The 23,254-nt window shown below is 36.7% G+C and overlaps 6 protein-coding genes and 1 pseudogene across 21 annotated transcripts in view; 2 read left to right on the top strand and 5 right to left on the bottom strand.

Moving 5' to 3' along the window:
* Window positions 1–2: 2 nt before the first annotated feature.
* On the bottom strand, window positions 3–2,896 carry LOC111280221 (small ribosomal subunit protein bS1c-like). 2 transcript variants are annotated; one of them, XM_022867426.2, is made up of 7 exons: window positions 2,219–2,896; window positions 1,519–1,794; window positions 1,290–1,391; window positions 785–1,066; window positions 591–701; window positions 330–416; window positions 3–229 (listed from the first exon to the last, which is right to left on the bottom strand). In XM_022867426.2, the coding sequence occupies exons 1-7, from the start codon at window positions 2,507–2,509 to the stop codon at window positions 125–127; spliced, it is 1,254 nt and encodes a 417-aa protein (XP_022723161.2). In that variant the 5' UTR covers window positions 2,510–2,896; the 3' UTR covers window positions 3–124. The 2 variants fall into 2 exon arrangements, with proteins under 2 accessions (XP_022723161.2, XP_022723162.2); XM_022867427.2 differs by having other exon boundaries at window positions 1,311–1,391.
* Window positions 2,896–4,108, top strand: LOC111279113 (uncharacterized). 3 transcript variants are annotated; one of them, XM_089756262.1, is made up of 4 exons: window positions 2,896–3,013; window positions 3,429–3,518; window positions 3,649–3,773; window positions 3,865–4,108. In XM_089756262.1, exons 2-4 carry the CDS (start codon window positions 3,482–3,484, stop codon window positions 3,925–3,927), a joined length of 225 nt encoding a protein of 74 aa, XP_089612388.1. In that variant the 5' UTR covers window positions 2,896–3,013; window positions 3,429–3,481; the 3' UTR covers window positions 3,928–4,108. The 3 variants fall into 3 exon arrangements, with proteins under 3 accessions (XP_089612388.1, XP_089612387.1, XP_089612386.1); XM_089756261.1 differs by lacking the exon at window positions 2,896–3,013 and adding an exon at window positions 3,027–3,164; XM_089756260.1 differs by lacking the exon at window positions 2,896–3,013 and having other exon boundaries at window positions 3,125–3,518.
* On the top strand, window positions 4,101–5,324 carry LOC111280180 (uncharacterized; annotated as a pseudogene). The gene is made up of 2 exons (XR_016334616.1): window positions 4,101–4,412; window positions 4,790–5,324. The product of XR_016334616.1 is annotated as an uncharacterized LOC111280180 (transcript).
* Window positions 5,325–5,859: 535 nt separating this feature from the next.
* On the bottom strand, window positions 5,860–8,420 carry LOC111280178 (dihydrolipoyl dehydrogenase 1, mitochondrial-like). The gene is made up of 2 exons (XM_022867367.2): window positions 7,872–8,420; window positions 5,860–7,344 (listed from the first exon to the last, which is right to left on the bottom strand). The coding sequence occupies exons 1-2, from the start codon at window positions 8,148–8,150 to the stop codon at window positions 6,094–6,096; spliced, it is 1,530 nt and encodes a 509-aa protein (XP_022723102.1). The 5' UTR covers window positions 8,151–8,420; the 3' UTR covers window positions 5,860–6,093.
* A 589-nt stretch (window positions 8,421–9,009) lies between these two features.
* On the bottom strand, window positions 9,010–11,000 carry LOC111280179 (putative protein phosphatase 2C 13). The gene is made up of 2 exons (XM_022867369.2): window positions 10,790–11,000; window positions 9,010–10,313 (listed from the first exon to the last, which is right to left on the bottom strand). The coding sequence occupies exons 1-2, from the start codon at window positions 10,889–10,891 to the stop codon at window positions 9,315–9,317; spliced, it is 1,101 nt and encodes a 366-aa protein (XP_022723104.2). The 5' UTR covers window positions 10,892–11,000; the 3' UTR covers window positions 9,010–9,314.
* A 2,215-nt stretch (window positions 11,001–13,215) lies between these two features.
* Window positions 13,216–17,901, bottom strand: LOC111279262 (Galactosyltransferase family protein). Of its 2 annotated transcripts, none has more exons than XM_022866245.2 (8): window positions 17,655–17,901; window positions 16,361–17,245; window positions 15,405–15,640; window positions 15,006–15,284; window positions 14,646–14,774; window positions 14,255–14,431; window positions 14,071–14,178; window positions 13,216–13,789 (listed from the first exon to the last, which is right to left on the bottom strand). In XM_022866245.2, the coding sequence occupies exons 2-8, from the start codon at window positions 17,106–17,108 to the stop codon at window positions 13,583–13,585; spliced, it is 1,884 nt and encodes a 627-aa protein (XP_022721980.1). In that variant the 5' UTR covers window positions 17,109–17,245; window positions 17,655–17,901; the 3' UTR covers window positions 13,216–13,582. The 2 variants fall into 2 exon arrangements, with proteins under 2 accessions (XP_022721980.1, XP_022721981.1); XM_022866246.2 differs by having other exon boundaries at window positions 14,255–14,394; window positions 17,655–17,855.
* A 686-nt stretch (window positions 17,902–18,587) lies between these two features.
* LOC111279261 (uncharacterized) overlaps window positions 18,588–23,254 on the bottom strand; it is a 44,387-nt gene continuing 39,720 nt past the window's right edge. For 9 of the 11 annotated variants that reach the window (XM_022866239.2, XM_089756068.1, XM_089756072.1 and 6 more), the window contains 8 exons: window positions 22,877–23,054; window positions 22,636–22,778; window positions 22,411–22,537; window positions 21,734–21,955; window positions 20,488–20,844; window positions 20,099–20,257; window positions 19,671–19,955; window positions 18,588–19,357 (listed from right to left, as the gene is read on the bottom strand). In XM_022866239.2, coding sequence (XP_022721974.2) covers window positions 19,202–19,357; window positions 19,671–19,955; window positions 20,099–20,257; window positions 20,488–20,844; window positions 21,734–21,955; window positions 22,411–22,537; window positions 22,636–22,778; window positions 22,877–23,054 — 1,627 coding nt within the window. In that variant the 3' untranslated portion in view covers window positions 18,588–19,201. Of the gene's footprint in view, window positions 19,358–19,670; window positions 19,956–20,098; window positions 20,258–20,487; window positions 20,897–21,733; window positions 21,956–22,410; window positions 22,538–22,635; window positions 22,779–22,876; window positions 23,055–23,254 lie in introns of all 11 variants that reach the window. The other 2 variants (XR_016334526.1, XR_016334527.1) reach the window with 2 other exon arrangements.

Below are 23,254 nucleotides of genomic sequence, written 5' to 3'. Positions count from 1 at the left end.
GCTGTCAGAAAGCAATTGGATCAATTTTACAAAGTAAATAATGTGAAAATTACAGACCGGAGTGCGGTAAAAAAAATTGGAAAAACAAATTCAAATGGAGGTGCTAAAGGGCTATGCAAATAAATTAAGAATCTTCTGCATCAGGAATATCACTCAGGTCCAAACCTTCGGCTGGCAAGTCTGTTATAAGGGGACCCAATATCCCATCAGAGCTCAGCGTTAAGCCACTCTGTAAAATTAGCCACAAAGGGAACGGTCACGTTAACCAGATAGACACTAATCTAACGCCACTCTTTCTATAATTAGTGAGCTAGTAACTCAAATTGTACCTCAGGCTGGAATCTAAGCATGTCTGCACGAGCCATAGCTTCTGCTTGAGCGATTCTCTGCCTGAATGTCTGAGCCATCTCTTCAGCCTGTTAGAAAAAGGAAAAAGCCAGAAGCAGCAGAATTAATACTGAGATGATCCAAAGCAAAATAAAAATGGATGGTTAATGCAGTACAAAAACAGAAGTATGGCTAAAATCCAACACAAGAATTATTTTAAAATGCAATTCTGAAAGAGGATTGAGACCATTATTGGAAACTACCTTCTCAAAAACAAGAGTAGGATTGCGAATCATGTCTCCGGGGGTAGGCTCTAATTTCTTTGTAGAAAGACTTACTCGGCCTCTTTCACGGTCATGGCTCAATATCATGACCTACATCATTTAGCATGGGCTTTAAAATACATTTCTAAGACACAGAACTTCTTGCAAAGAATTAACTTGATAACATGAGTCACCTTCAGAGTGTCACCAGGTTGAAGAACTGTAGCAATGTCTAAAACACGATCATGACTGATTTGACTGACATGAAGAAGGCCATTAATTCCACCAATATCGATGAATGCACCGAATGGTTTAAGGCTCTGAACAGTTCCAAGGACAACTGATCCAATTCCTAGCTGTGCCTGGCTGTCAGCCACAGCCTTGCGGTTACTGAAGACAAGCCTGGACTGTTCCTCATCAACCTCAACAAACTTCAAAGGGAGCTCCTTATCTAAAAGCTCTTCTGCAGTGGATTTCTGATGAAACATGGAAGAACAAATTACTAAGGATAACTTGAAATCCCATACAAAGCTAATTGGGCTAAAATGCAATTCAGAAGAAAACTGCATAACTTGTCACTCAAGTTATGATGAAAGATTCATAAAACTATTGACACAAGAAAATTAGATTTTGGATATAGAATGGTAGGTAAAATATCTCAAATAGAATTTAGTACAGGGAAACATGGAAAAAAGATACGGTTGGGATCATAGAACCAACTGAAGATATCTGCGAGAAAGGAACAAAACCCAGAAGACCCTCCACCAATGCCACAACTCCACCATTGTTTCCATCAACAACCTACAGGCATATATCAGTTAGTCAAAGAGCGCTAAGTGAGAACGCATGAATAAGTATAAAATTTTATGGGAAGCTAAGTGTTTCAACATTATTATATAAGCAGATACAATTGGCAGAAAATACGCACCTTACCCTTCACAACAACATCCTCAGCTTGAAGCTGCCTGCATCTTTCCCAGGCAAGCTCATACTGGATGGCCCTTAAGCTCAAAATTAAGCTATCATCAGCCACATTTTCACCAATAATCACAAATTCCTCTGTTAAACCAGGAACTATGCCTGCTTCTTCTACATGTTTAATTCTGTGAATGCTGGCCTCTTGGACCGGTAGATAAGCTGAAGATTTTGCACTAATGTCAACCGATGCCCCATTGGCATCTATGCAGAAAATTGTTCCTTTTACCTGAAAATATATACATTTTTCTATCAGTACCATAAAACATCATGCACAAGTGCACAACACAAGTAAAAGTTCAATTACTCTTCTTCACAGCTAACATCAGCAAGAATAAGAAAAGGAAATACAAAAATACAAGTTTAAAAAGCTAAAACTATATAAACTCAAATCCAACCAAATCTACCCCCAATCATAATTTCAACATAAAACAACTCATCTGAACTCATGCAATAACAAAATCTCAGTCTTACCTATTTCCTACCATTAAAATACAAACTTGAATTACAAATTTCAAATAAATGGCCAATAAAATAAGTACCCAATTCACATAATCCGATAATATTTATTGATTCATGATAACACGGATAAATTTTGAACTTCGAAAAAAATGAATGAACCAAAGCAAAAGACGAAAAAAAAAAAATCAGACCGTGGTTCCAAGCTCAGAATCAAAGTCATATTTTTCAAGAGCAGTTTGAAAATCCTCAAGAGTAAATGAGACGCCTTCCATGGGAGCAGTACGACAGCGTTCATAGGCTTCCTCGAACATCTTCTTCAACTCAAGCCTGTCCTTGCTTTGTGGATTTGAGACAGCAACAGCTGAAACTATCGGAGAAGCAAAAGCACCCATTTTCCGGGTTTGGTTTGGCTTCACCGAAAGGCGAGAAGAGGAGAGTGTTGGACATCTTAGGCCTGTGAATTGTTGCGCCAAAGACGCCATTTTTTTACTTCTTCGTTTCTGTTTCCCTGTTCTGGTCGATGAAATAATACTGAGATAAGGTACAGAGTTTGTGAATGTTGGGATCCCACCAAATCAACGGTCCAAACTAATTGATCGACGCTTACTCATTTCCTACCAAAGTAATTGGGTTGGTTTCCAATTGTCTAATACTATTTTGGATCAACTCGCCTCATATCATTAAATTTTTTTTAAAAATTGGGATTGAATTTTTTTAATTGCGTCAATAATTTCAATTAAAATTTCCCTAAAATTGGAAATACTTGAAAAAAAAAATACAATTTTGGGACATGAAAAAAATGCAGTAGTTATCGTATTTATGATTTACTAGTACAATTAAATAAATGAAAGGCCACCGAGGAATGATTAACATGACGCCGTTTCTGACTTTCAATTTCTTTCTCCTTTTGTACTTTCTCTCTCTTTTTCGCGAGGTTTTCCTTCCACTTTGATGCCACCCAAAGAGGGTCTTCAGCTGATTTTCTGGTAAAGATATTAGATTAACTCTCATCCAAACACAACCCAAAGTCCGGTTTGAAAGAAATAATACTATATAGTTTTTTGTCTCCGATGGCTACAACCTCTAAAGGGATCGACGACTCAGGTGTCCTTTGAAAGCTCACTTCTGCCCGCAAAAGTTAGCCCTTTGGTTACCTAGAAACAAGAAGAAAAATATCATTTTTTTTATGTTGTTATTCTTTTAATTACTTACACTAATCTGGGTTTCTTTCTTTTTTAACTGGGATTTTTATTTACATTTTCATGTGTGGAAAGGAGGAAACTTGTGTTGGATTATATGCATGTAATTTTGTTAGATTCAAAGAGGCTAATCTCAATAGTTTCTATATTAAAGAATTTTGCTTTATGGGTCTTTGTCGTTTTTTGCTTTATGGTGTTTCAGGTAATGTAAATGAAAAAGAGGGAACATTGAATGAATTTGTGAAAGAAGCTGCTATGGCTTTGAATTCAAAGCCCCAGCCTGAAGATAGCGGTGAGCTATTTGGATTCCCTCATTAGTCCTGTTTTGTGCTTTGGTATGAGCCATTTTTTTCATTTTAAAACATCTAACTGCTGTGTGAAGCAAAGGGTATGAATTAATTTTTGTTTTTCATTTATGATAGAGGCAAAAGATCGAGTAGAGACCATGTGGGAGCAGATGAATAAGGGAATACCTAAGAATGCTCTCAGACAATTTTCAAGCAGTAAAACTTCAGCCCCGAATAAAACTTCAGCCAAAGCTTCCAATGTGAGAATTTTCTTATGCTTTTCATTTTTAATGCAACTAATTATTAGATGATGCTTGTCTAGTAATTGTTTTCCTTGATTTTGTTTCATAGAATTGGATGAAGTATCTACAATTGAGACCACCGAAGGCTGCAGGATCTCCTAGGCAAGACTGACAGATAGAGGCGAAGGCTTCAAATGCTGTGGAGAATGGAACCAACCAGAAGGCTCAGTTAGGGCGTTAGATAAAGGAATATCTATTGCTACTCTCAAATCAGTTTTAAACGAGCATAATTCAACTTTGGATACTACATTTTCTCAGAAGATTTCCAATGTATGTTGTTTTTCTTTTTGGCAGCCGACCCCAGAGTAATTGGATATAAGGTTTAGTTTGTTGTTGTTGTTTTTCTTTTCGGCACTGTTGCCGCAGTCAGTAATTGGCTATAATTGAACTTTTACATAGACTATACTTAAATAGAATTGGATGGTGATTCTGGGCATGCCACCAAAGAAAACTGAAGCCCTTAATAAAGATAAATCACTGAAGGAACCTACTGTGATGCAGAACAGCATCAGTGATGAGGCAAAGAAGCTTGCAGCCGCTTCCCTCTCAGCAGTGAAGGATGCTGCAGCGGCTGCCTCAAATAGAGGGAAAATTGAGGTAAGAACAACCTTCTTCTACTCATGTTTAGAAAAAAAGTTATAGCTACCAATTAGAAAATGTCTTAGCCATGCAATTGCATGGGTTATTGGAGCATGCAATTATGGACCCCTTACTTTCTGGCAATGCTTGTTACTGACTTAGCTTTAAATTTGTCTAAAGAAATGTTTGAAATATGATGAACCATTTTTCCATACCTGAGCACGCCAAGTGATTACGTACGTCCTTTGTCTTCCAAGTGCTTTGGTCAATTAATATTTTTGGATGCAGCCAAAATAAACTTGAAACTCCTAGGGGACAGGAATGCCTTTGTGGTCTGTTGATGAGCCACCTCCCTGTCTGAACAATGTTCTTACATTGGATTTTTCCTTTTGCAGATCAGTGAGGTTCAAGACTTTGCTGGTCAAGAAATTGAAATAAAAAAGCACATTGATGCCGATTCAAAAGAGGCAGCTGAAAAGGCAAAAACTCCTGCACCCTCTGCCGTAGATGCTGTTCTTGAACAAATCAAGAAGAAGCCAAAGCTCAGTGTACTCGACAAGACGAAAAAAGTTTGGGTGGAATTCAAGGAAGAAAATAAGGGGATGGAGGAAGAGTTGGATGCGTACAAGAAGAGCTCAAACCAGTATCTGGATAAGGTTTCTTTTTTTTGGCGCTGATTATCGAGAGTTTGAGAGGGAGAGAGATGCAAGGCTTGCTCTACAGGCTAGGAGGAGACCAGACATGCGGTAGGGTCCATGATCATATGCATTCCTTAGTTGCTTTTTATTGTATCATGCAGATGTTGAGAATAGAGCAGGGGTGTTAGCGCCCATAATTAGGAAGGTTCTTATGCAAATGCATTTCTGACTCATCTATTGTGTTTAGAATACAAAGTTATATGAAATCTTTTTTGGGGTCTCGCTTCTTTCACTGCATCAATCAAATTTGTCAATGCACTGTTGTTTTATTTTTTGCATCTCCTGGACTGTCAGGTGGCTTTGAAGAGAGAATCACTGCAGGGGCATTCAGTTAACGTGCAAGGTTACAACCGTGAATTAGCTTACTACTATATAATAATGTTTGACGGTATTTAAATGCCAGTGCACAAAGTACCACGTGAAGCTTTTTCTTCTTTCATTTCTTGAGCGGCGCTTGACAATGCCAATCCGAGCTTACAAAATTGTTCAATTATTTAGAAAACCCATCCTTGGGCTTTCTTATTTGTTTTTCTTTTTCGCACAATTTAAGCACCGGTGGCAGTCCCTTGAGCTTCCATGAAAGGTAGAAGAAATCATGCAGCGCATTGTAACTTGCAATCTTGCATCTCCTGCCTTATAAACAACTGCTTTTCCACTTTCATAACAAACTATGTACTGACCAACAAAATATTAACTCAACTAACCCCCTCAAGATTTGAGAAAACTGCAATATATATGCATAAAGTGATGCACCATTGCAAGAAATCTGCTTCAATGTATTAGGTTGTTATTAATTGCACATCAACGATCAAACAGTTGACTGAACATGCTGAGTTATTAAGCCATTTAGACAACAGAGAACAATGAATAGCATACCTCTATTCAAGCATGCCGTCTGCTTCAAGTAAGGACAAACAAGAAAATGAACAGTATTTGCTGAATCATCTTGAAAATTCTCAAACAAAACTTAGAAAGAAGATTAATGGACGATATCTAGATTCCTAGACGTGAATTGGCTTGTCGTAGGTGGCCATTGCGGCTTCCTTCAATGCCTCACTCATTGTAGGATGTGCATGGCACACGCGTGCAATGTCCTCACTTGATGCACCATAATTAACAGCAAGGACAGCTTCATGGATGAGCTCTCCAGCATTGGGTGCCATGATATGGACTCCCAGAATTTTGTCTGATTCCTTCTCAGCCAATATCTTGACTATTCCTTCAGCATCATCAATAGCCTTGGCCCGGCTATTTGCCAAGAAAGGGAACTTCCCAACACGGTAATCAACACCAAGTGCCTTAACCTGTTCCTCAGTCTTCCCAACTGATGCAACCTCAGGATGTGTGTAGACAACTCCAGGGACCTTTTCATAATCAACATGGCCATGTTTACCAGCTATAAACTCCACACAAGCAACACCATCCTCTTCTGCTTTGTGGGCTAACATAGGCCCTGGAATTACATCTCCAATGGCATAAACACCTGGCACATTCGTAACAAATCTTTCATTGACTAAAATTCGTCCTGCCTTATCAGTTTCCACTCCTATCTTGTCCAAGCCAAGTCCAGCTGTGAATGGAACTCTACCAGCAGAGACAAGAACAACATCAGCTTCGAGTGTGGTTTGCTCTCCACCAGCAGCTGGTTCAACTGTCAACTTCACACCATTTCCAGTAGTATCAACTCCTACCACCTTAGTTTTGAGCATAAATTTCATCTTCTGCTTCTCAAGTGCACGTTGGAATTGCTTCCGGACTTCAGCATCCATTGTCGGAACAATATCTGGGGCAAACTCAACAACAGTAACCTCTGAGCCCAGTCGGCCCCAGACTGAACCCATCTCAAGCCCAATGTAGCCTGCCCCAATGACTATAAGTTTCTTAGGAACTTCCAACAACGCCAAAGCTCCAGTGGATGACACAATTCTCTTTTCATCAATGGTGATACCAGGTAAAGATTTGACATCAGAACCAGTTGCAATTATGATATTCTTGCCTTTTACAATGGCGCTCCCACCTTCAAGAGTGTCTACAGAAACTTCAGAGGGAGAAATGAACTTTCCATAGCCTTTGACATAGGTTACCTTGTTCTTCTTGAAAAGACCTTCAATACCACGGGTAAGATTAGAAACGGCTTTGTCCTTTTGGGCCATCATCGTGGGCAAATCAACCTCAACAGAAGAAAGTTTCACACCATGGCCAGCAAATGAATGCTTAGCTTCATGGTACATGTGGGAGGAATGAAGAAGTGCCTGAATGTAAAAAACTAACATTAGAAAGATAAAAACTCTAATGTGATACATTGCATTTAGGAACTGGGAAGGCAACTAATAAAGTTCATCTCAAGACTGAAAGATTAAGTCACATACTAATCAAGTAGGTATTTTCAACACTGAATATATTAAACAGAATGGTAAAGATGAGATTTTTTTTTCTTTTAAAATAATAAAAGAAAACATTTTTTTCTCTTCATTTTATGAAACAGATATGCCCAAAAAGATAAAACTAACAAATGTCATTTTCAACATTACAAATAGAATACCCAAACACAGTTTTTTGAAGGGCATTCAAAACAGAGTGAGACAACCACTTGAATACCAGGATCAGTTTCATATATATTTTCGCCATATAATTCAGGACCTCAACAATCACATTAAAACAAAAAAAAAAAAAAGAAGAAAAACATAGAAACCCATTCATCGGAGTGGATTGAGCAACCATATATATTAAGAAAAAAAACGGAGAAATTTAGATCCAAAAATGAAACCGTAGAGCATACCTTAGAAGGGATGCAGCCCACGTTGAGGCAGGTACCACCAAGGGTACCACGCTTCTCGATACAGGTTGTCTTGAGACCAAGCTGTGCGGCCTTGATAGCCGCCACGTAGCCGCCGGGTCCACCGCCTATTACAACAACGTCGTTCTCTTCGGATTCTGAAGCGAAACCCCTTGAGAAATTGCGCAGTGAAAAAGAGAGCTTAAACGCATCCACGGGCGAGCTCAACGGGTTTCTTGAAAGAATATATGCCTTTCTTCTGGCCAAGCTAGCCAAAGCCATTTTAGTTTACTTTTCCCTCTTTTGTTTTGTTTTTTTGTGTCTGAAACTCGTAAGGATCAAACCCTTGATTCGGTCTGCGGCTTTTGGTTTTGGAAGACGAATAATAATACAGGCGAGAAAAATAGAGCTTCTCTCAATTTGGGGTCCTTGGCGATTTGCTGCGGCGGCTGTCCGTGACTTAGATGATGATGATGCTGCTCTTCCCCATAGAATAAAAGACAACGTGGGCAGTGAAGGATCTGGAACCTAGTTGCTGTTGGTTTAGTTGACAGTAAGAAATTGACCTGGCATACCACTTTTAGAGTTGGGGACGTGGGGTCCTTGACTCTAGGTCTACCAATCTGAACCGTCGATCGTGATCAGACTTTTATGATGCGGTTCTTTGTTTTGCCAACTCTATTGGTAGCGTGTTAGAAGCTTGCCTAAACAAGTTAATGGGCTCAATCATCTATGGCAAGTTGACAAAAACATCACAAGGTGGAGGAACGCCAGAGAAATTGGCTGGTGGGCTTCATAGTTCATAATTCTTAGCCAGATGCAGTATGGGATTATTTTTGTCTCTTATTTTGGTTGGTTTCTTTATTATATGTAAAAAACCAAGAAAATGGTAGCCTCACAAACCCAACCATCGCCCTCAGCAGTGTACATGGTGGCTAGCAAATGATGTTCCTGCTCACGATATGAGATTATTCTGTACCATTCATACGGCTAAACTTTCCTAGCAAAATTTAACTTCTAATGATCCACACATCAAATCACCAATAACACTACTCATTTCTAACCGTATAACCAGATTTAAACCATGAATCTCTTCAATACCCAACACAATAAACACCACATGCTTCCATGGGGAGGAGAGTGAAAAAGAACTAAGGACAGTAACACTAACCAAACCAGCCTCTGGACTGGAGAACGATTTGAACAAAGTTATAAATCCACTTTTGCAGTGAACAAAGACCCATTACAACTAAAAATAATCCCGCAATGTAGTTTACACCACCAGAGCTCATGACATAAAACACACTCCGATATTTTGTACTCTCCTACACCTACAAAACTGCGGCCTGCTTTTTCTAAACTATCTGACATAGCCAAAAACAGATTGCAACCTTTTCTCCCATTAGAAATAACAGTAAATAATCGAGAAATAATTTGAATGTACATTCAATTGCCTTCTAATAAGCTCTTCAACCTATTCCGAGCCTCCTCAGAGAGATTGCAGCACCTAAACCTCCGCCTTTGGGTAGGACATGACTCAACACTAGGAGGGGAAGAGAAGCAGATAACAATTGCAGTGAGGTTATCTGATGAATTCAGGCGTGATGCTTCATTGACTAATTCTTTGGCACATTTTTCAGGGTCATCATGCCGCCTTAGACCAAGGCGAACAAGGCTGACAGCAAACTGGCTTGACATTACATCCCAGATGCCATCACAACCAATGATCAAAAATTCATCATGCTCTGTTATTACAATCTGTCTAACATCTGGCTCTGCAATCAGAGGTGATGCGGTTCCAAGAGGGAATTTCAAGTCCCAATCTCCAAGTGCTCGTGTGACTGAGAGATGACCATTAAGATACCCACCATCATCAATGTAGCCACCCATCTCCTCAACTCGCTTGCGTTCAGGTGAAAAAGAAGGTCTATGATCTTGAGACATTTCTACTGCAACACCTTTGTGGCAGAGAACAGCTCGACAATCACCAGCACTTGCAACCAGCAAATGTCTTCCAAGTACTAGTGCAGTTAGCACCGTTGTTCCACAAGAATTGCTAACACTACTTTCTTCAGCCAAGGCACGGTCTGCCCGCAAAAATGCCTTCCTATGAGAATCCTCCAACTCTTTCAAGAAAACAGCATCAATATCAGATACTTGTTGCAAATCAAAATCTTCAAAAAATAACCTTGTGGCATTCCTCTTTATATAAGCAGCTGCATCAGGGCCACCGTGACCGTCAAAAACAGCATAAAAAGCACTTGGCATTGAAGGCTTAAAGATAGAACCCAGATGGGAAGATAGATCATCAATCCTTATGTGTTCATCATCCATAGATCTCCGTCGACCGATGTCAGAATAGCTTCCAGAACGAATTCTTGGCAAAAATTTGACAGCAGATGACTCCATATCAGCATCTCCGATGGTCTCAGCGCAAGCTGCAACCTACACAACAGAGAGAAAAAGGTAAACCCATGTCATCCACATGTAAAAACAAAGTAAGGTTTGTCATATGGTGACTCCTGATGCTAGTAAGATTCAACAAAAAAAGTATAATTCACCCATCGAACTTTGGATCTCAGATGGTTAGCAAAGCATAAACAGCAGATTTGTCTCAAACCAGTTACAGAGAAAGTATAACCTCAAATCTAAGTTCTTTTTTTTGGCCCTAATTGAAATCTAAAGATTCTGTATTGTGGGTGAAATTCACCCGGAATTTACAATAAAGTATCAAAAAACCAAAATTTCAAGGGAAAAAAGTCTCCTTTTTGGATCAACCCCATCAAATAAGATTCCAACCCTAACAGAGCCTAATCAAAGCAGTTTCTACAGCAAATTCATGCCATTAATTCAGGGGAAAATAAAAGCTTAATCAAATCAAAAAGGGAAAAAGGGGAAATCAAGAAGAGGGCAATACGCACCGAATCGAAGCGAGAAACTTGGGTTGAAATGGATACAACATCGACAACTTGGTGACGATAAATGATTTCGGCTTCTGCTCCCATGTTTTGACTCACTATCATCTATGAAACAACGAGTTCTTCTTGTTTAGGCTTAGCTCTTTCTTTCAAGAACAACACAGAACAGATTAGGGTTTCTTTTTTCTTTGGGGGGTAGATTCGTTTCGGATTTGGGCAGAAAATTAGTCTCATATTTTATATATCTTGAGGCATGTGAAAACGGGATTAGTCGGTAATACTGACCGCCACGTGTGGGTGAAATGAGTTGGATTTAATGACAGATTTACCCTTTGGTTGGTGGGCTAATGGGCCCTTGAGTAGTTGACTTTTCTGCTTCGCTTTGCCTTTGCTTCGCATTTTGTTGGATAATAATAATTATAATTATAGTTCCATCAACAAAATAATTACAATTATAGTTTTTCTTTTTTAAAAAATAAATAAATAAATAAAAAGTTTCCTTAACCTTTAAGAAGTGTAAAAATAGGGCTCCTTCTTCAGAAGAAGGGAAAGGTCACGTCTTACTTACGCTTTGGTTTTGGAATTTTCTTTTGCTTTCGTAGAAAGCTTGGTATTATTTTAATATTTTTGAGTAAGAATAATAATAATTTGAATTGAATTAGATTTAATTAAATTTTGTAAGTAACGCATGACATAATAAATTTTTAAAATTTGATTTGAATTTGAATTAATTTTTTTTTAAAGTAATCAAATTCAAATTGAATTTTATATGTTCAGTTTGATTTATTAATTTTTAAATTTTAATTTTTTATATATTATTTTAATAAAATTTTTAATATATTTAAATAGATTTATATGTAAAATAATTATTTTTTATAAAAATTTAAAATATATACAAAATTAATAAAAATATATAATTGAATTTTTTTAATTTTTCATATCTCAATTTAAAATTTTATTTGAATTTAATATATACATTTAATATTTAATCTTAATTTAAATCGAATAAAAAATTAATCTAAATCAAACTGAACACTACAATTTTAAATCAATTTTTAATTTTTTTCAATTTTTTTTACCTCTACTTTTGGGTTTTAAGAATATTAATAATTTTTGAAACAATGGACATTAATATTAACAATTTTATTAATAAAATAACATATTATAGTAGTTCTTGTATTAATTAATATACATAAAAGTAGTTCTTGCATTAATTAATGTACATAAAACTTGTTCAATGACTCCTTCGATACAGTAAAAAAGTTACTCGTTCTAATGAAAAATCAAATGTGAGTGAAGTTTTTACTTCAATTGAGATTTTGGTATAGTATGAATGATTTATTGCAATTTAAAAGAACCATCAAATGAAATTATAAAATTTTCATATCATAAACGTGAAATAATAAGATTTAATTGAACATTAATTATGATTCATAAAAAAAAACATGTGACATGTGCTATGAATTGGCATATCACATCTTGAAGTTGGTCCATCCTGGAAACGTGTTCTACTTTGTTTTTTACACCACAAACATAGAGAAAGACTATTTAATTAAATTAATGAAATGAGAAATTTTTAAATTAAAAAATGAGACAAAAATTACGGTAATTTATTGCTACAAGCAATCACCAGTGACAAAACAAAAGCTGGAAGTGGGTTGACTTTGTGGTTCACTTGAATGATTGGTGTACCATACATAAAATAAATGAAGAACTGAAATACAAATGACAAAGCATGAAATTCACGTGGACAAGTTTTGTTTCTTTTTAAAGCTTCAACGTGTCTCGTTGAGGATCACTAGAAGTGGAACACATGGTCTCCAACGGCAGCTCAGCTTTCAACTGACGTTCAGGTTGGGACAGTTCACACTAGTCACTTCCCATATTCTAAATATATATATATATATATATATATCACCATGGAGTGGAGTTGGAGTTGGAGTGCTTTATTTAATTTAGTGGATTGAAGTTATCTCAACAATATTTGAATGCTACAAACTCAACAGCCCATTTGGAGATTTGCTTCATCAATTCTCAAGTGCGGCGACGGAAGTCAATGCCAATGGTGCTCTTTGGCCAAGACATGATTGATATTTTCCAAGGATAAAGCTATGTCGAGGATTTGTCATAGTCAAACTTCAAAAATACTAGTATAGTGGCCATCATCTCAGGCCCTGTTACACCAAGCAGCCATGCCGCCAAATGGCTTAAAAAAAAAAAATTTTTCAGTCTCTCATTCCCTTTTATCAAATAAAGACATTTGTTGTTGTTCAATCTTGTTAGTCTTATTGTCTGCCTTTCCACTTAATGGGAGGCTGTTAAGAAAAATCACAACCATTTACTCTTCTTCTCTTGCAGTAATGAACACTTGTAAAATCAACATAAAACGTATTCCACCATCAAAGACCAGTTGTAGACTAGTTGCATAAAGAATTGGTTAGATCAAGAGTTCATATGAATGATCATTCAGATTTGAGTTCCTATAGGGACAAATCATTCAGATTTGAGTTCCTATAGGGACAAATCACAGTTCCATAGCCCATCTTTCTATGGTTACCCAACACAGACGATAATTGTAAAGAATAAGAAATGAACAAAAAAAAATGACACCAAATGATTTGGTGTAATTACACAAGGAGACATAAGTCTGACTCCATCCGAGATTCACTTTGCTTAAAGCTCATAGTGGCGTTGTCTCAATGTCATAGTGACATGAACTGATCACCAAAAAGGTTTGTCTTTGGTTTCGATGTTAAACGTCTCAAGCCGTTGTTGGAGTTGAGCATGGTTGAATTATTACTCACAACAGTTGGCCTGGTGCTCTTTCTGCAACTTTTCCCAAAGGCATAACACCTTCCTCGGTCCTTGATAGTGAGCAAGAATGTAATCTGACTCACATCCAGCATTGTAGAATCTCTCATCAGTGATATAATGCACTTCTTGACCACTATTTTTTAATTCTTTAATCCAAATTCCCATTGCAACATCTTCTAGCTTGAAAAGCTGTCAAGGGAAAATAGTAAGAAAATAATTTGAAGAGACAACAAGAAAAGATTATTTGACCTCAAACATTCAGACTTGCAATGCAAATGTTAAATGTAAATCAACCTTGCCTAATGTTAAATGTAAATCCCCCTAAAGGCATCACCACGAAATTCAAAACCAAAAAGCAAGATAGGGCAATCCTTTGCAAACCACCCCAGTTCCCCCAACAGATCTTATAATTAATACGCATGGCAGTCAGAAAAGTTGTTCATGATCTTTTTCAAGCAAGTTAAATTTACCTTGAGTTCTCTTTCTTGGTGCCCTTGGACAATGAAGTTTGCAATGTCTTGAGAGACAATATAACCGGGACCATGGGCCCATGGTGGATATGAAGAAAGTGGCCATTCCTGTGGGAAAAAAGTACTCATTAGCAGTGAACCAAAGGTGATCAACATACAATTAACGTTTGACTCAGATAAATACCTTATCACTGATGTACCATTTGCTGTCTTTATCCCTATGAGGAGATGAATCGAATGATATAAGGCCATATAACAGGCCATCTGAAGCCTTTCCCTTGAGGCTGGAGAGAACCTCATCAATCCTGACAAAGGCATCATCATCTGTTTTCATGATATATTTTGCAGGAAGAATCTTAGTCTGCATTTTTGATTGACAGGAAAAGGAAAACAGAGATATCAATTAGTCATGCTATCAACCCTATGACTGCATAACCACACAAATTACAGACAGAAACATGCCTTTAAGATCTACACACAAATTAGCACTTGAAGGTGAAGGAAAAAAGTTCTGCGTGAAGAATAGATGGCAACAGCCCAATAACTTTCTATGCCCACTGCAAGCATCAACTTACCCCCATAATGCAAATTGCAATAGTTTTCAGACTGATCAGACCGTAGTAATCAACAAAGGGCATAAACTGGATGTCTCCATATGCTTGAGCTTCTTTCCACAGCTCCAAGTTGACTTGTCCATTTTTATTCTGCAGGTACAAAATACTAAATCAATAAGCAAACAGTTCTGTATGCCGTCAAAACTGTTATATAAATACTTTAGCAGAATGAGTAATGTATCTAGGTTCCACTGCAGCCAATTTAGCTAATCCATATGGATTTACCCTCCTCGTACTCTCTTAATTCAAGAAAATTGAGGAGAATGTGATTATTATCTTGCTAGGACAGAATTATGCCTCAACCAGCAATTTGTTACTCACTAGGCCAATGAAAAACCGAACTGCTACATCCCCCAAGCGTACAGCCTCAAATTGCATCCAAGATCTTCTCAATGCCATACGACGCTCAAAATTATTTCCAGTGGAGAAGACCCCTACCAACATTAGAAGTCTTTTTCTAGTAATTGCAGGAGCTTTAAGATGCTTGGAATTAACAATTGAATCATGGTCTTCAGGAACAGGCAAGCCTTTTGCAAAGGCAGATAATAGGTCCAAACCACCGGCCACTTTGACTCCACTAACTGACCATGGTTCAAGTTTCTGCATGTGAAGAGATTGTACACAGGGTAACAGTGATTACTCCTATCCAAATAGCGCAATTTGAAGAATGTACCTGCTTCGCATTTTAATTTTTTTATTGTAGATAAACTAATAACTTACCTCCCTGTATGCAAATGACGTTTCATGCCTTCCATTTACAGTCATATGGAACCCCTCTAAACCAACCCATAAGGTGGCAGTGAATGGGTTCCCTTTAATGAATGGGAAATTGGCACTTGCATGGCTGCTTCCCTGGGAAGCATTTGTGGAAGCATCACCACTAGAAAGACTTACATTCTGATTTTCTTCCATAGAGCTTCTGACAAGTTGTTCATTGCAAAGACCAAGTCCATCAACTGAATATACAAGAATCTTTCTATAAATAAGAGGAGCAACAGAAATTACAATGAAACAAGATGCTATGTAAGGGAAAGTAGTATTGAAGCATTACGAAACAAACATCAGCAAGGAAACACACTTGAAGTGAAATTGTTTTAACATGCCCTTTTCTTTTTTCCTGATAGAAACGATCATGAGTAGAATGTTACTCAATTGCTGAACAAGAAATGTACCCTTTTCAGCCTTCAATCTTTTCCATCTAATTTTCAGAATAAAACTTAAGGTGTCATAGTATCAAAATGTTTAAGATGCTGCAGTAGACAGAAAGATCATTCAAGTAAAACAACTTGACGAATTATAGTGGCATCCAACATCCTTTATCTTTCTCACGAATTATATTACATACTTTTCAGTTCAAAGACAAGATAAGTGGTAACTGATTGAAAAACTTTTTCTCATAATTTGAATGACATTCCATGAAGTAAGAATCTATTGATTATTGCATGCTTCTGCACAAAATTATTGATTTTTCCCGTTTTAAATATCTCCAAACTAAAAAAGCAATTGAAGTCTCCCAATAGTTTTGCTTTTTCCTATATTTCATAAGGACTGCATCTTACAGTGAATATGAATCAGTACTTAATAATCATATGTAACCATTAAGCACAGAAGCGGCAAATACGAACCAACACCAGTTAATCCAAAACATGAGTCAAGAACTGTTAAGGAATATATACCTTTTAAGTTAGAAGATACATGAGCAGGACACTTTTCCTCTTTTCCCCAACCAAGTTCATTACTCCATGTATTTTGAACTATAAATGGCTCTTCTGTCATATTATCCCCAGCAACACTGATGTTGTAATGCAATATAACAGGAGGCTTTGGTTCCCCGGAAAAGTTTGATCCTGAAATTACAATTTCAAAACTCCGCCCATCAGGGATGCCAATTACTGTGATGGATGAATCCTCAACCAGACCACAAGGCAGTTCAAATATATTTCCAGCACTGAACGATGTACTGCCAAGGTTACTAACCGAGAAAGGGCAATTTTTCTCTTTTAGTCGGTTGTTGGTGGTTTTCTCTTCCTCAATCACAGCAACTAATTCTTTCCATGCTATAGCAGCCTCTTTAATCCCTTGACCAGTTTCAGGTAAAGCATCAGACCTTGACAATAGCAAGCGCATATAAGGCCACAAGAGCAAGGCCTTTGACTCCTTTTCAGAAATATTTCTTGGAGAATACAAATCATTGAGCCCTTCAACATCGATAAGTTTGGGCTTCTTTATTAAGGGTAGTTTCTTCTCTTCTACCTTGAGAGATTTAATGGAATCATTTTCCTTCCTGTGAGAATCTTCAGCTGGATGGTTTCTGAAAAAGTCATAGGCAGACTGCCTTTTTGGCTGGCTTTCTCTAAGGCTATAATTGAATACCAAGATTATAGCAAGAACTACAATCAACACGCCACCATACCACCTTTTCATTCTGAATCATCAGAGCAAACAACAACCAGCTCTTCTGCCTGGCCAATTTTAGACGAATATTAAAGAGGAAGTTTGCAACCCCATTCCTAAATTCTTGTCCTTTACCTGATTTTCCTAGTCTTCAACAGGTTTTCTCACTGTCCAAAGAAAACATTGAAAAAAAAGCTTAGCAGCAATTATAAGCAAATGAACTGACCCATACAGTTCATTACATAAATCTGAAGCAGAAACAGAAGCAGAATTTAGAAGCACAACAAGAAGGGTGTAAGCATAAACAGTCAATCACGATGGAAAGACGCAAACAAAACTGCATCCCTTCACAGTTGCATGTTGTGCATCAGCTCCCGAGCTAGTAAACTAATAATTCATCCTTCGTCATTTAGAAAAAGAAAAACATAAACCAGCAGGTCTAATACTTAATCCAGTGTATCTGCATTCATTGTTGTTGTTGTTTTTTTTTTTTAAATTCAAACAAAAATAAGCATAAAGCATGAGACTGTTACAAATGAGCATTTGAATGAAGTGGGTTATATGCTTTATGCTTACCTCAAACTTGAGATCGCAAGAATCTGAAGCAGATCCAACCAACAAATGAAGTGACTTGTTAAGAATAAGAAATAAGAACTCGACACTTTGAAAAATCTAATTTTTTAAGCTTCAAACCCGAAAGAGCTTTAAAAGTGATGCAAGGGTAATTGTCTTTTTTTTTTTTGCAAACATATGTCTTATGATGTTCGTGTGGGAACCATTAGCCTAACTGCCGGAGCGCAGCGTTTTCAGGCCCCTTACAACTACATTTTTTTTTAAAATTTTGATTAATTAATAATCATGCACCTGTTGAATATTTTCTTTTCTTTTTTCTTTTTTTTTTTTAGTAAAAAATTATGTTACTTTTACAGGAAAAGAAGAAAACGAAGATTAGTGATGGCAAAAAATAAAAATAGCTTGATGATTTATACTAATTCAAAATATGAAATTTTGTTCACAAATATGAAATATATATTTGTGAATGATCTCTGTTTTTATCGAACGATCCAAAAATTTCGACGATAAAATGAACAAATAATTGATGTACAATCATAATCATTTCATGCTTGGTTGGGTTAGGTTGAGCCATAATGACTGTAAATGGAATGGTGAGTCACACTTAATCAATCAATTAATTAATTAAATAATTAGGAGAAAAAAGGCGTCTTTCTCTTTTCTTTTCTTTTGTTGTTAATGGTAATAATGAATTTAATTTAGCACCCACAACTGCACGTTGGATACTCTTGTTTTGTATTTTCCATTTTATTTTATTTTATTTTTACATTTTTATTTCACTCAAATCAATGAACAAATCGGTTTGGCTGTTAGATGACTAATCAAATGATAAATTGATAACCAAAATTTTTTTTTTTTAAAAAGTAGAGTAACTATTTTATTTGTATTTCTAACATAAGATGACTAATCAAATGGCAAATCGGATAACAAATCAAGTTATTCATACAAGGAAATAAGCATTTTATTTGAGCAAAACAAAAGTCCCCAAAATTTTAACTTATCTATTAGAGGCCGAGGACAGTTCGATCCAAAACCCTGAACTTCTTTGACACAGCATATCACAATTGTGAATATATTTCACAGCCAAGATGATCATGAGCCAGAAAAACCAGCTTTTTTATGTGAATGGTGCATGCGCGGCGATACTGTAGACACATACAAAAATGTCAAAAACTAAACATTTCAAGAAGCACCTCATGAAATGATTATATGAGATATTTACTAACAAATGCTTTCTATGAAGAAATATCTATTTGTATTCAACTATGTCCGCGGTAATAAGCATCCAATGTTCCCGGAGGCTTCGAATAGGGCAGAACGAGCATCTGTATTTCTAAGGATCCTGCAAATATGCTCCATTAACCATTTTAATAATGCCTTTGCAACATAAAGTAAGCAAATCTGTAGCACTCAGCTGATGCTCATTCAATGGTCAAAAATGGATGCTTCAGTGTCATTTGCGCTGAAACTTTTGGATTCCTCTCAGTTGTACTCTTGGAAACTTATATTAAATTCTCAGAGAAAATTCTCGGTTGGCACTTATTCCCATGCTAGTTGTTGCTGCTGCCAAAAGTTGATCTCATAGGAACCGACGTGGGCACCTGCTGAGGAGACCAGGTGCAAGCCCCTTCTTTTGGAATCATTTCAACGGCAGTGCCATCAGTAACTGGTGAATATGGTTTAGTAACTTTCTTCTTCAGCAGCTCCTAAATCATTGAAAGAAGCTTTTAAGACCAAAAAACACTTAAATATTATTAAGGATGATCCAAGGCCACGCTTGGAGATACTCCAATCTATGTTTCATCCACTTGAAGTTTTCAATATCCATACTGAATATGTAAATTCCAGTAAAACATCTAGGCTTATATTATTGTGAACTAAAACAAAGATCCCAGCATTTTATGACCAAACTTTGAAAAAATGACTCGAAAATAGCAAAAAATGTCAAAGTACGAAACATACAGTGCAAGAACCAATGGCGTATATAAATGAAATAAAAAAAATAATCTGGAAACTAACCTTTGAAAGGTTTTGTCCGTATGTGATCAGTGCTCGTTCAATTGAAGAGTAAACTTCAAGAGCCTGATGAGTATCTTGGCAGCATTTTATCACACGAATTTGTTCTTTTGTATTTGTTGATCTAGTCTTTAGATAGAGTATGAGCCGTGAAGGTGGAGCTTTTGGTTGATCTTTCTTTCCTTGTGTCAACTCCATCGTTGCTAGATCATCCCACAGTACATCCCACAATACTAAACAGGGATCTCTAATTGGATTGAATTTCCTCTGAGTGATATTAGAGGTTTGCTAAAAAAAAAAACAAAAATGCAATAAAATCCTTTAGTTTGACCACCAGGTTCAGTAATAATAATAATAATAATAATAATAATAATAATAATAATAAAAAGGCACTAGTCAACCATAAAATGTTTCCAACAAAGTTGACCTACTTGCAATAATATTATTCTTCGATGAGTAACCATAACAATTCTTCCCTTTGGTAGCAAGAAATGATCTTCATATGCATCTGATAATGCAAATTTTCCACGAACTTTGAATAGATCGACCTGGCCAAAGAAAGAACCTGATTGTGCCAAGTGCAATATGACCTTCAAGATGAACACAAATGCCAGTAGGTTAAAGAGTTGTCTCATAACATAAGCAGGTGATCATCAAACCAAAATTTCAAGCATAAATAAAACACGTACAAGTAAATGCAACAGTGTAACAGAAAATCGATGGCCAAACTTATATTAGAAAGCGTCTCTTCCCACTTGCCCTTTTACTTAATGTATTAAAGCCAACTAAATCTGAGAAGAGGACACAAAAATTAAAATACCTGTCCTTCTGCTTTGTTCTCATCATATGGTCGAAGTAAATTATCACCAGTAACCACACGAGGCAGCCTCCTTCGCAGAAGCTGTTCATCTGAAGCTATGGCGGATGCTATCTTCATTCTCACAGCATTTGCACCTTCAGTAGTTTTTGACAAAAGATCCAGAACCCCACTCACAGGCTGTGCAGCTGCACCTATGATGCCTTTTCCAACACCTTGAACAAAGCCCTCAACACCAGAAGTTTTTGCACCTTCAAGAGGCTTTGTTAATATGCCAGTGACTCCTCTAAACAGGCCTTTTGCTAGTGCGCCACCCCCTTCTCTAATAACATCACCTAAGTCATCTACTCCCTTGTTCTCCTGCCAGAAAAAGCAAATTGAAAATAAAATTTGAATGTTCCCAGATGGTTAACTGCACAGAACCAGACAAGTATTACCTGAGAAAAGGCCTGTTGGATAACCATTGGCTTTAATAGATAATAGAATAACATGTATGTAACAACAGGAAGAGCAGGAGAAAGAGAAAAAAAGGCTCACACTAACTAATTATACGCTCATATTCTTTAAGTAGAGAGAAATCAGTGCTTCATAGTCCTATGATAACCTCTTGTAGGTATTCGATAGAGTTATTTAAGCGCAGAAAAAAATATTACCCTTACTGCACAATACACCTTACAACACATATCCTGCAAGAAATTTTTTTGACTGGAAAATTCTGTTCTGTTCAAAAGTTTTATCAATTCTACCGCTGTTAGACATGCTTCAAGGGTGCAGGCAAATATATCAGAAAAGGAAATTAAAGGCATACAAGGCAAGAAGTTATTAATCAATCATTAAATAATATTTTCATTTTCAATCAATCATTCAACTATCTCGATACACAATGAAATTGAATACTATTACTAAAGCTAATCTTACAAGAGGGTAAATCACCCCATTAACAATTCACTTATTCACTCTCAACCAAATCATATTAGCAAGATACAATAGACACATCCTTTTTGTCAGGTATTCAACAGTTATTACACACATGTCACCCATCTCTCTATTACACACACCTTTCAAATAGATCAAGCACCTAAGCAGTAAACAGCGCACATCATAGCTTTATACAGTTATTTTACAGACACAGGATACACATCAATGAGCAAGAAAATATTTTAAAAATAATTAGTGCAGTATAGACAAATCAACAAAACCTTGGCAACAGTGTGTGCTTAGTAATCCAAATTTTGGGTTTGTGACATACCTGTCTCTGTCGGCTTTGAATGAATTTCTTATCCATTGATAAAGCAGCCACTCCTTTACTCATATGTCCAAGAGCACTACTTGCATTGCCCAATATATCAAGGCCAGAGAGCAATTGAAGCGGTTGACCAAGAAGATCCTTTTTTATGTTTGAAATAGCATTATTAATCATAGTACTCCGCCTCATGCACACATTCTCATGGAATCTTTGATTTATCTTGACCTGTTATTCAACAGTTGTATCACAATGTGCATAACCAATGAAAAATAGCTCAGAAAAGGTAGTTTAGAAAATCTTGAGATATATATATATAGCTCAAAGAGTTGCTAGTGCTACTTCATCCTACTTTTTTTGGCCACATACATTGAATAGTACTTAATTAATGGAAAACATAGTAGTCCATAGAATGCCACAGTTCAGTCTTATGCCACCAAACCTTGTAATTACACAAAGAAATGAATCTATCAACATATTTACGGCAACTTTGATGTCTGTATTTGGAGGCCATGACTCTTAACGGATATTTATTACAGCAAGTAATACCACCTTTCTGGATGGTCTTCTAGTTTCCATATACTTACATAAGTGGCTTTTCAGATCCAGCCAGAGATATGAAGGTCAAACTACAGAAAGATCTCCAAATGAGGATACAAAAGGGGATTAAACATAAAACTTACAGTCATATTCTCAGTGTTCCCTAATGCAGTCATTATGGATGACCAAAAACCAAGTACTCCCCTAGGCCGTTGGCTAGGTGACATAGCCATCGACACTTTCAGTTGAACTTCCGAGATGTTGAGAACCCTGTATTTCCAGTTAAATACAAAAAATAAGCCTCAAGCAATCATATACAGAGCAAAGCACATTTCGAATATGAAAATTGAAGAAAGGTTCCCACACACCCAATTTGAATGATTGGATCAACTGAAACAGCTGTAGTTTTAGTATCATACAACCTACTAAGATTGACCTGCTGCATCATCTCATGAATGCGCCATATAATAGGTTCATGAATGTTTATAAAAAATGCAGAATTATCAGGCCCCTGGTCATAAGCCAATCAAAACAAATAAAACTATATGAGAGACTAAGGGAAAAAAAAATCAACACTCTGGTCAAGACTTTGAGATTTAATATGCTCACATGGAAACCTATATATGGATAGACACTTAGATCCAGTGATCCATTTGTCTGTAGAGTCACAGAAATTTTCAGAATATAATCTTTCTCCATCCCATTTTTCTGTGGCCTGAAGAGAACTGGTGTTGGAGTTAATGGCAACTGGTTATCCATTTGAATTCCCCTCATTCTTAATTTGAACCTGAAATAACAAAAAGATATAATCCGTATACAATCATAAATAGTTGGAAAAAAAGGGTAAATTTTTGGTACAATAAACTACAATTTTGGACATCTTCTGCCTACATACTAAGTAGACTGTTTAATAGGTTCTCTGCAGGATAGCGTGCCACAAAGCACAGTTGTGCTAAATCTAAGGCTTTCAATTCACAAATTCAGAGC

The sequence above is a fragment of the Durio zibethinus genome, chromosome 27 (genome assembly GCF_047325235.1).
Source record: "Durio zibethinus cultivar Kanyao isolate XHJ-2024 chromosome 27, ASM4732523v1, whole genome shotgun sequence".
Classification (NCBI taxonomy): domain Eukaryota; kingdom Viridiplantae; phylum Streptophyta; class Magnoliopsida; order Malvales; family Malvaceae; genus Durio; species Durio zibethinus.
This window is presented reverse-complemented; position numbering and strand designations above follow the sequence as displayed.

Bases quoted from the DNA above. Each gene is read 5' to 3' on its own strand.
- LOC111280221 (XM_022867426.2), bottom strand. From the start codon at position 2,509: ATGGCGTCTTTGGCGCAACAATTCACAGGCCTAAGATGTCCAACACTC. The intron at 702-784 runs GTGACTCATGTT...TAAATGATGTAG, and splicing joins AACCTGGTGACACTCTGAAG to GTCATGATATTGAGCCATGA. The intron at 230-329 runs GTACAATTTGAG...CTAATTTTACAG, and splicing joins TGCTTAGATTCCAGCCTGAG to AGTGGCTTAACGCTGAGCTC.
- LOC111279113 (XM_089756260.1), top strand. From the start codon at position 3,290: ATGTGTGGAAAGGAGGAAACTTGTGTTGGATTATATGCATGTAATTTT. The intron at 3,519-3,648 runs GTGAGCTATTTG...CATTTATGATAG, and splicing joins GCCCCAGCCTGAAGATAGCG to AGGCAAAAGATCGAGTAGAG. The intron at 3,774-3,864 runs GTGAGAATTTTC...TTTGTTTCATAG, and splicing joins CTTCAGCCAAAGCTTCCAAT to AATTGGATGAAGTATCTACA.
- LOC111280178 (XM_022867367.2), bottom strand. From the start codon at position 8,150: ATGGCTTTGGCTAGCTTGGCCAGAAGAAAGGCATATATTCTTTCAAGA. The intron at 7,345-7,871 runs GTATGCTCTACG...TTTTACATTCAG, and splicing joins TGGGCTGCATCCCTTCTAAG to GCACTTCTTCATTCCTCCCA.
- LOC111280179 (XM_022867369.2), bottom strand. From the start codon at position 10,891: ATGATAGTGAGTCAAAACATGGGAGCAGAAGCCGAAATCATTTATCGT. The intron at 10,314-10,789 runs GTGCGTATTGCC...TCTGTTGTGTAG, and splicing joins AAGTTTCTCGCTTCGATTCG to GTTGCAGCTTGCGCTGAGAC.
- LOC111279262 (XM_022866245.2), bottom strand. From the start codon at position 17,108: ATGAAAAGGTGGTATGGTGGCGTGTTGATTGTAGTTCTTGCTATAATC. The intron at 14,775-15,005 runs GTGAGTAACAAA...TTGTACCTGCAG, and splicing joins TTCGGTTTTTCATTGGCCTA to AATAAAAATGGACAAGTCAA. The intron at 14,432-14,645 runs GTAAGTTGATGC...TCAAAAATGCAG, and splicing joins TTGCAATTTGCATTATGGGG to ACTAAGATTCTTCCTGCAAA.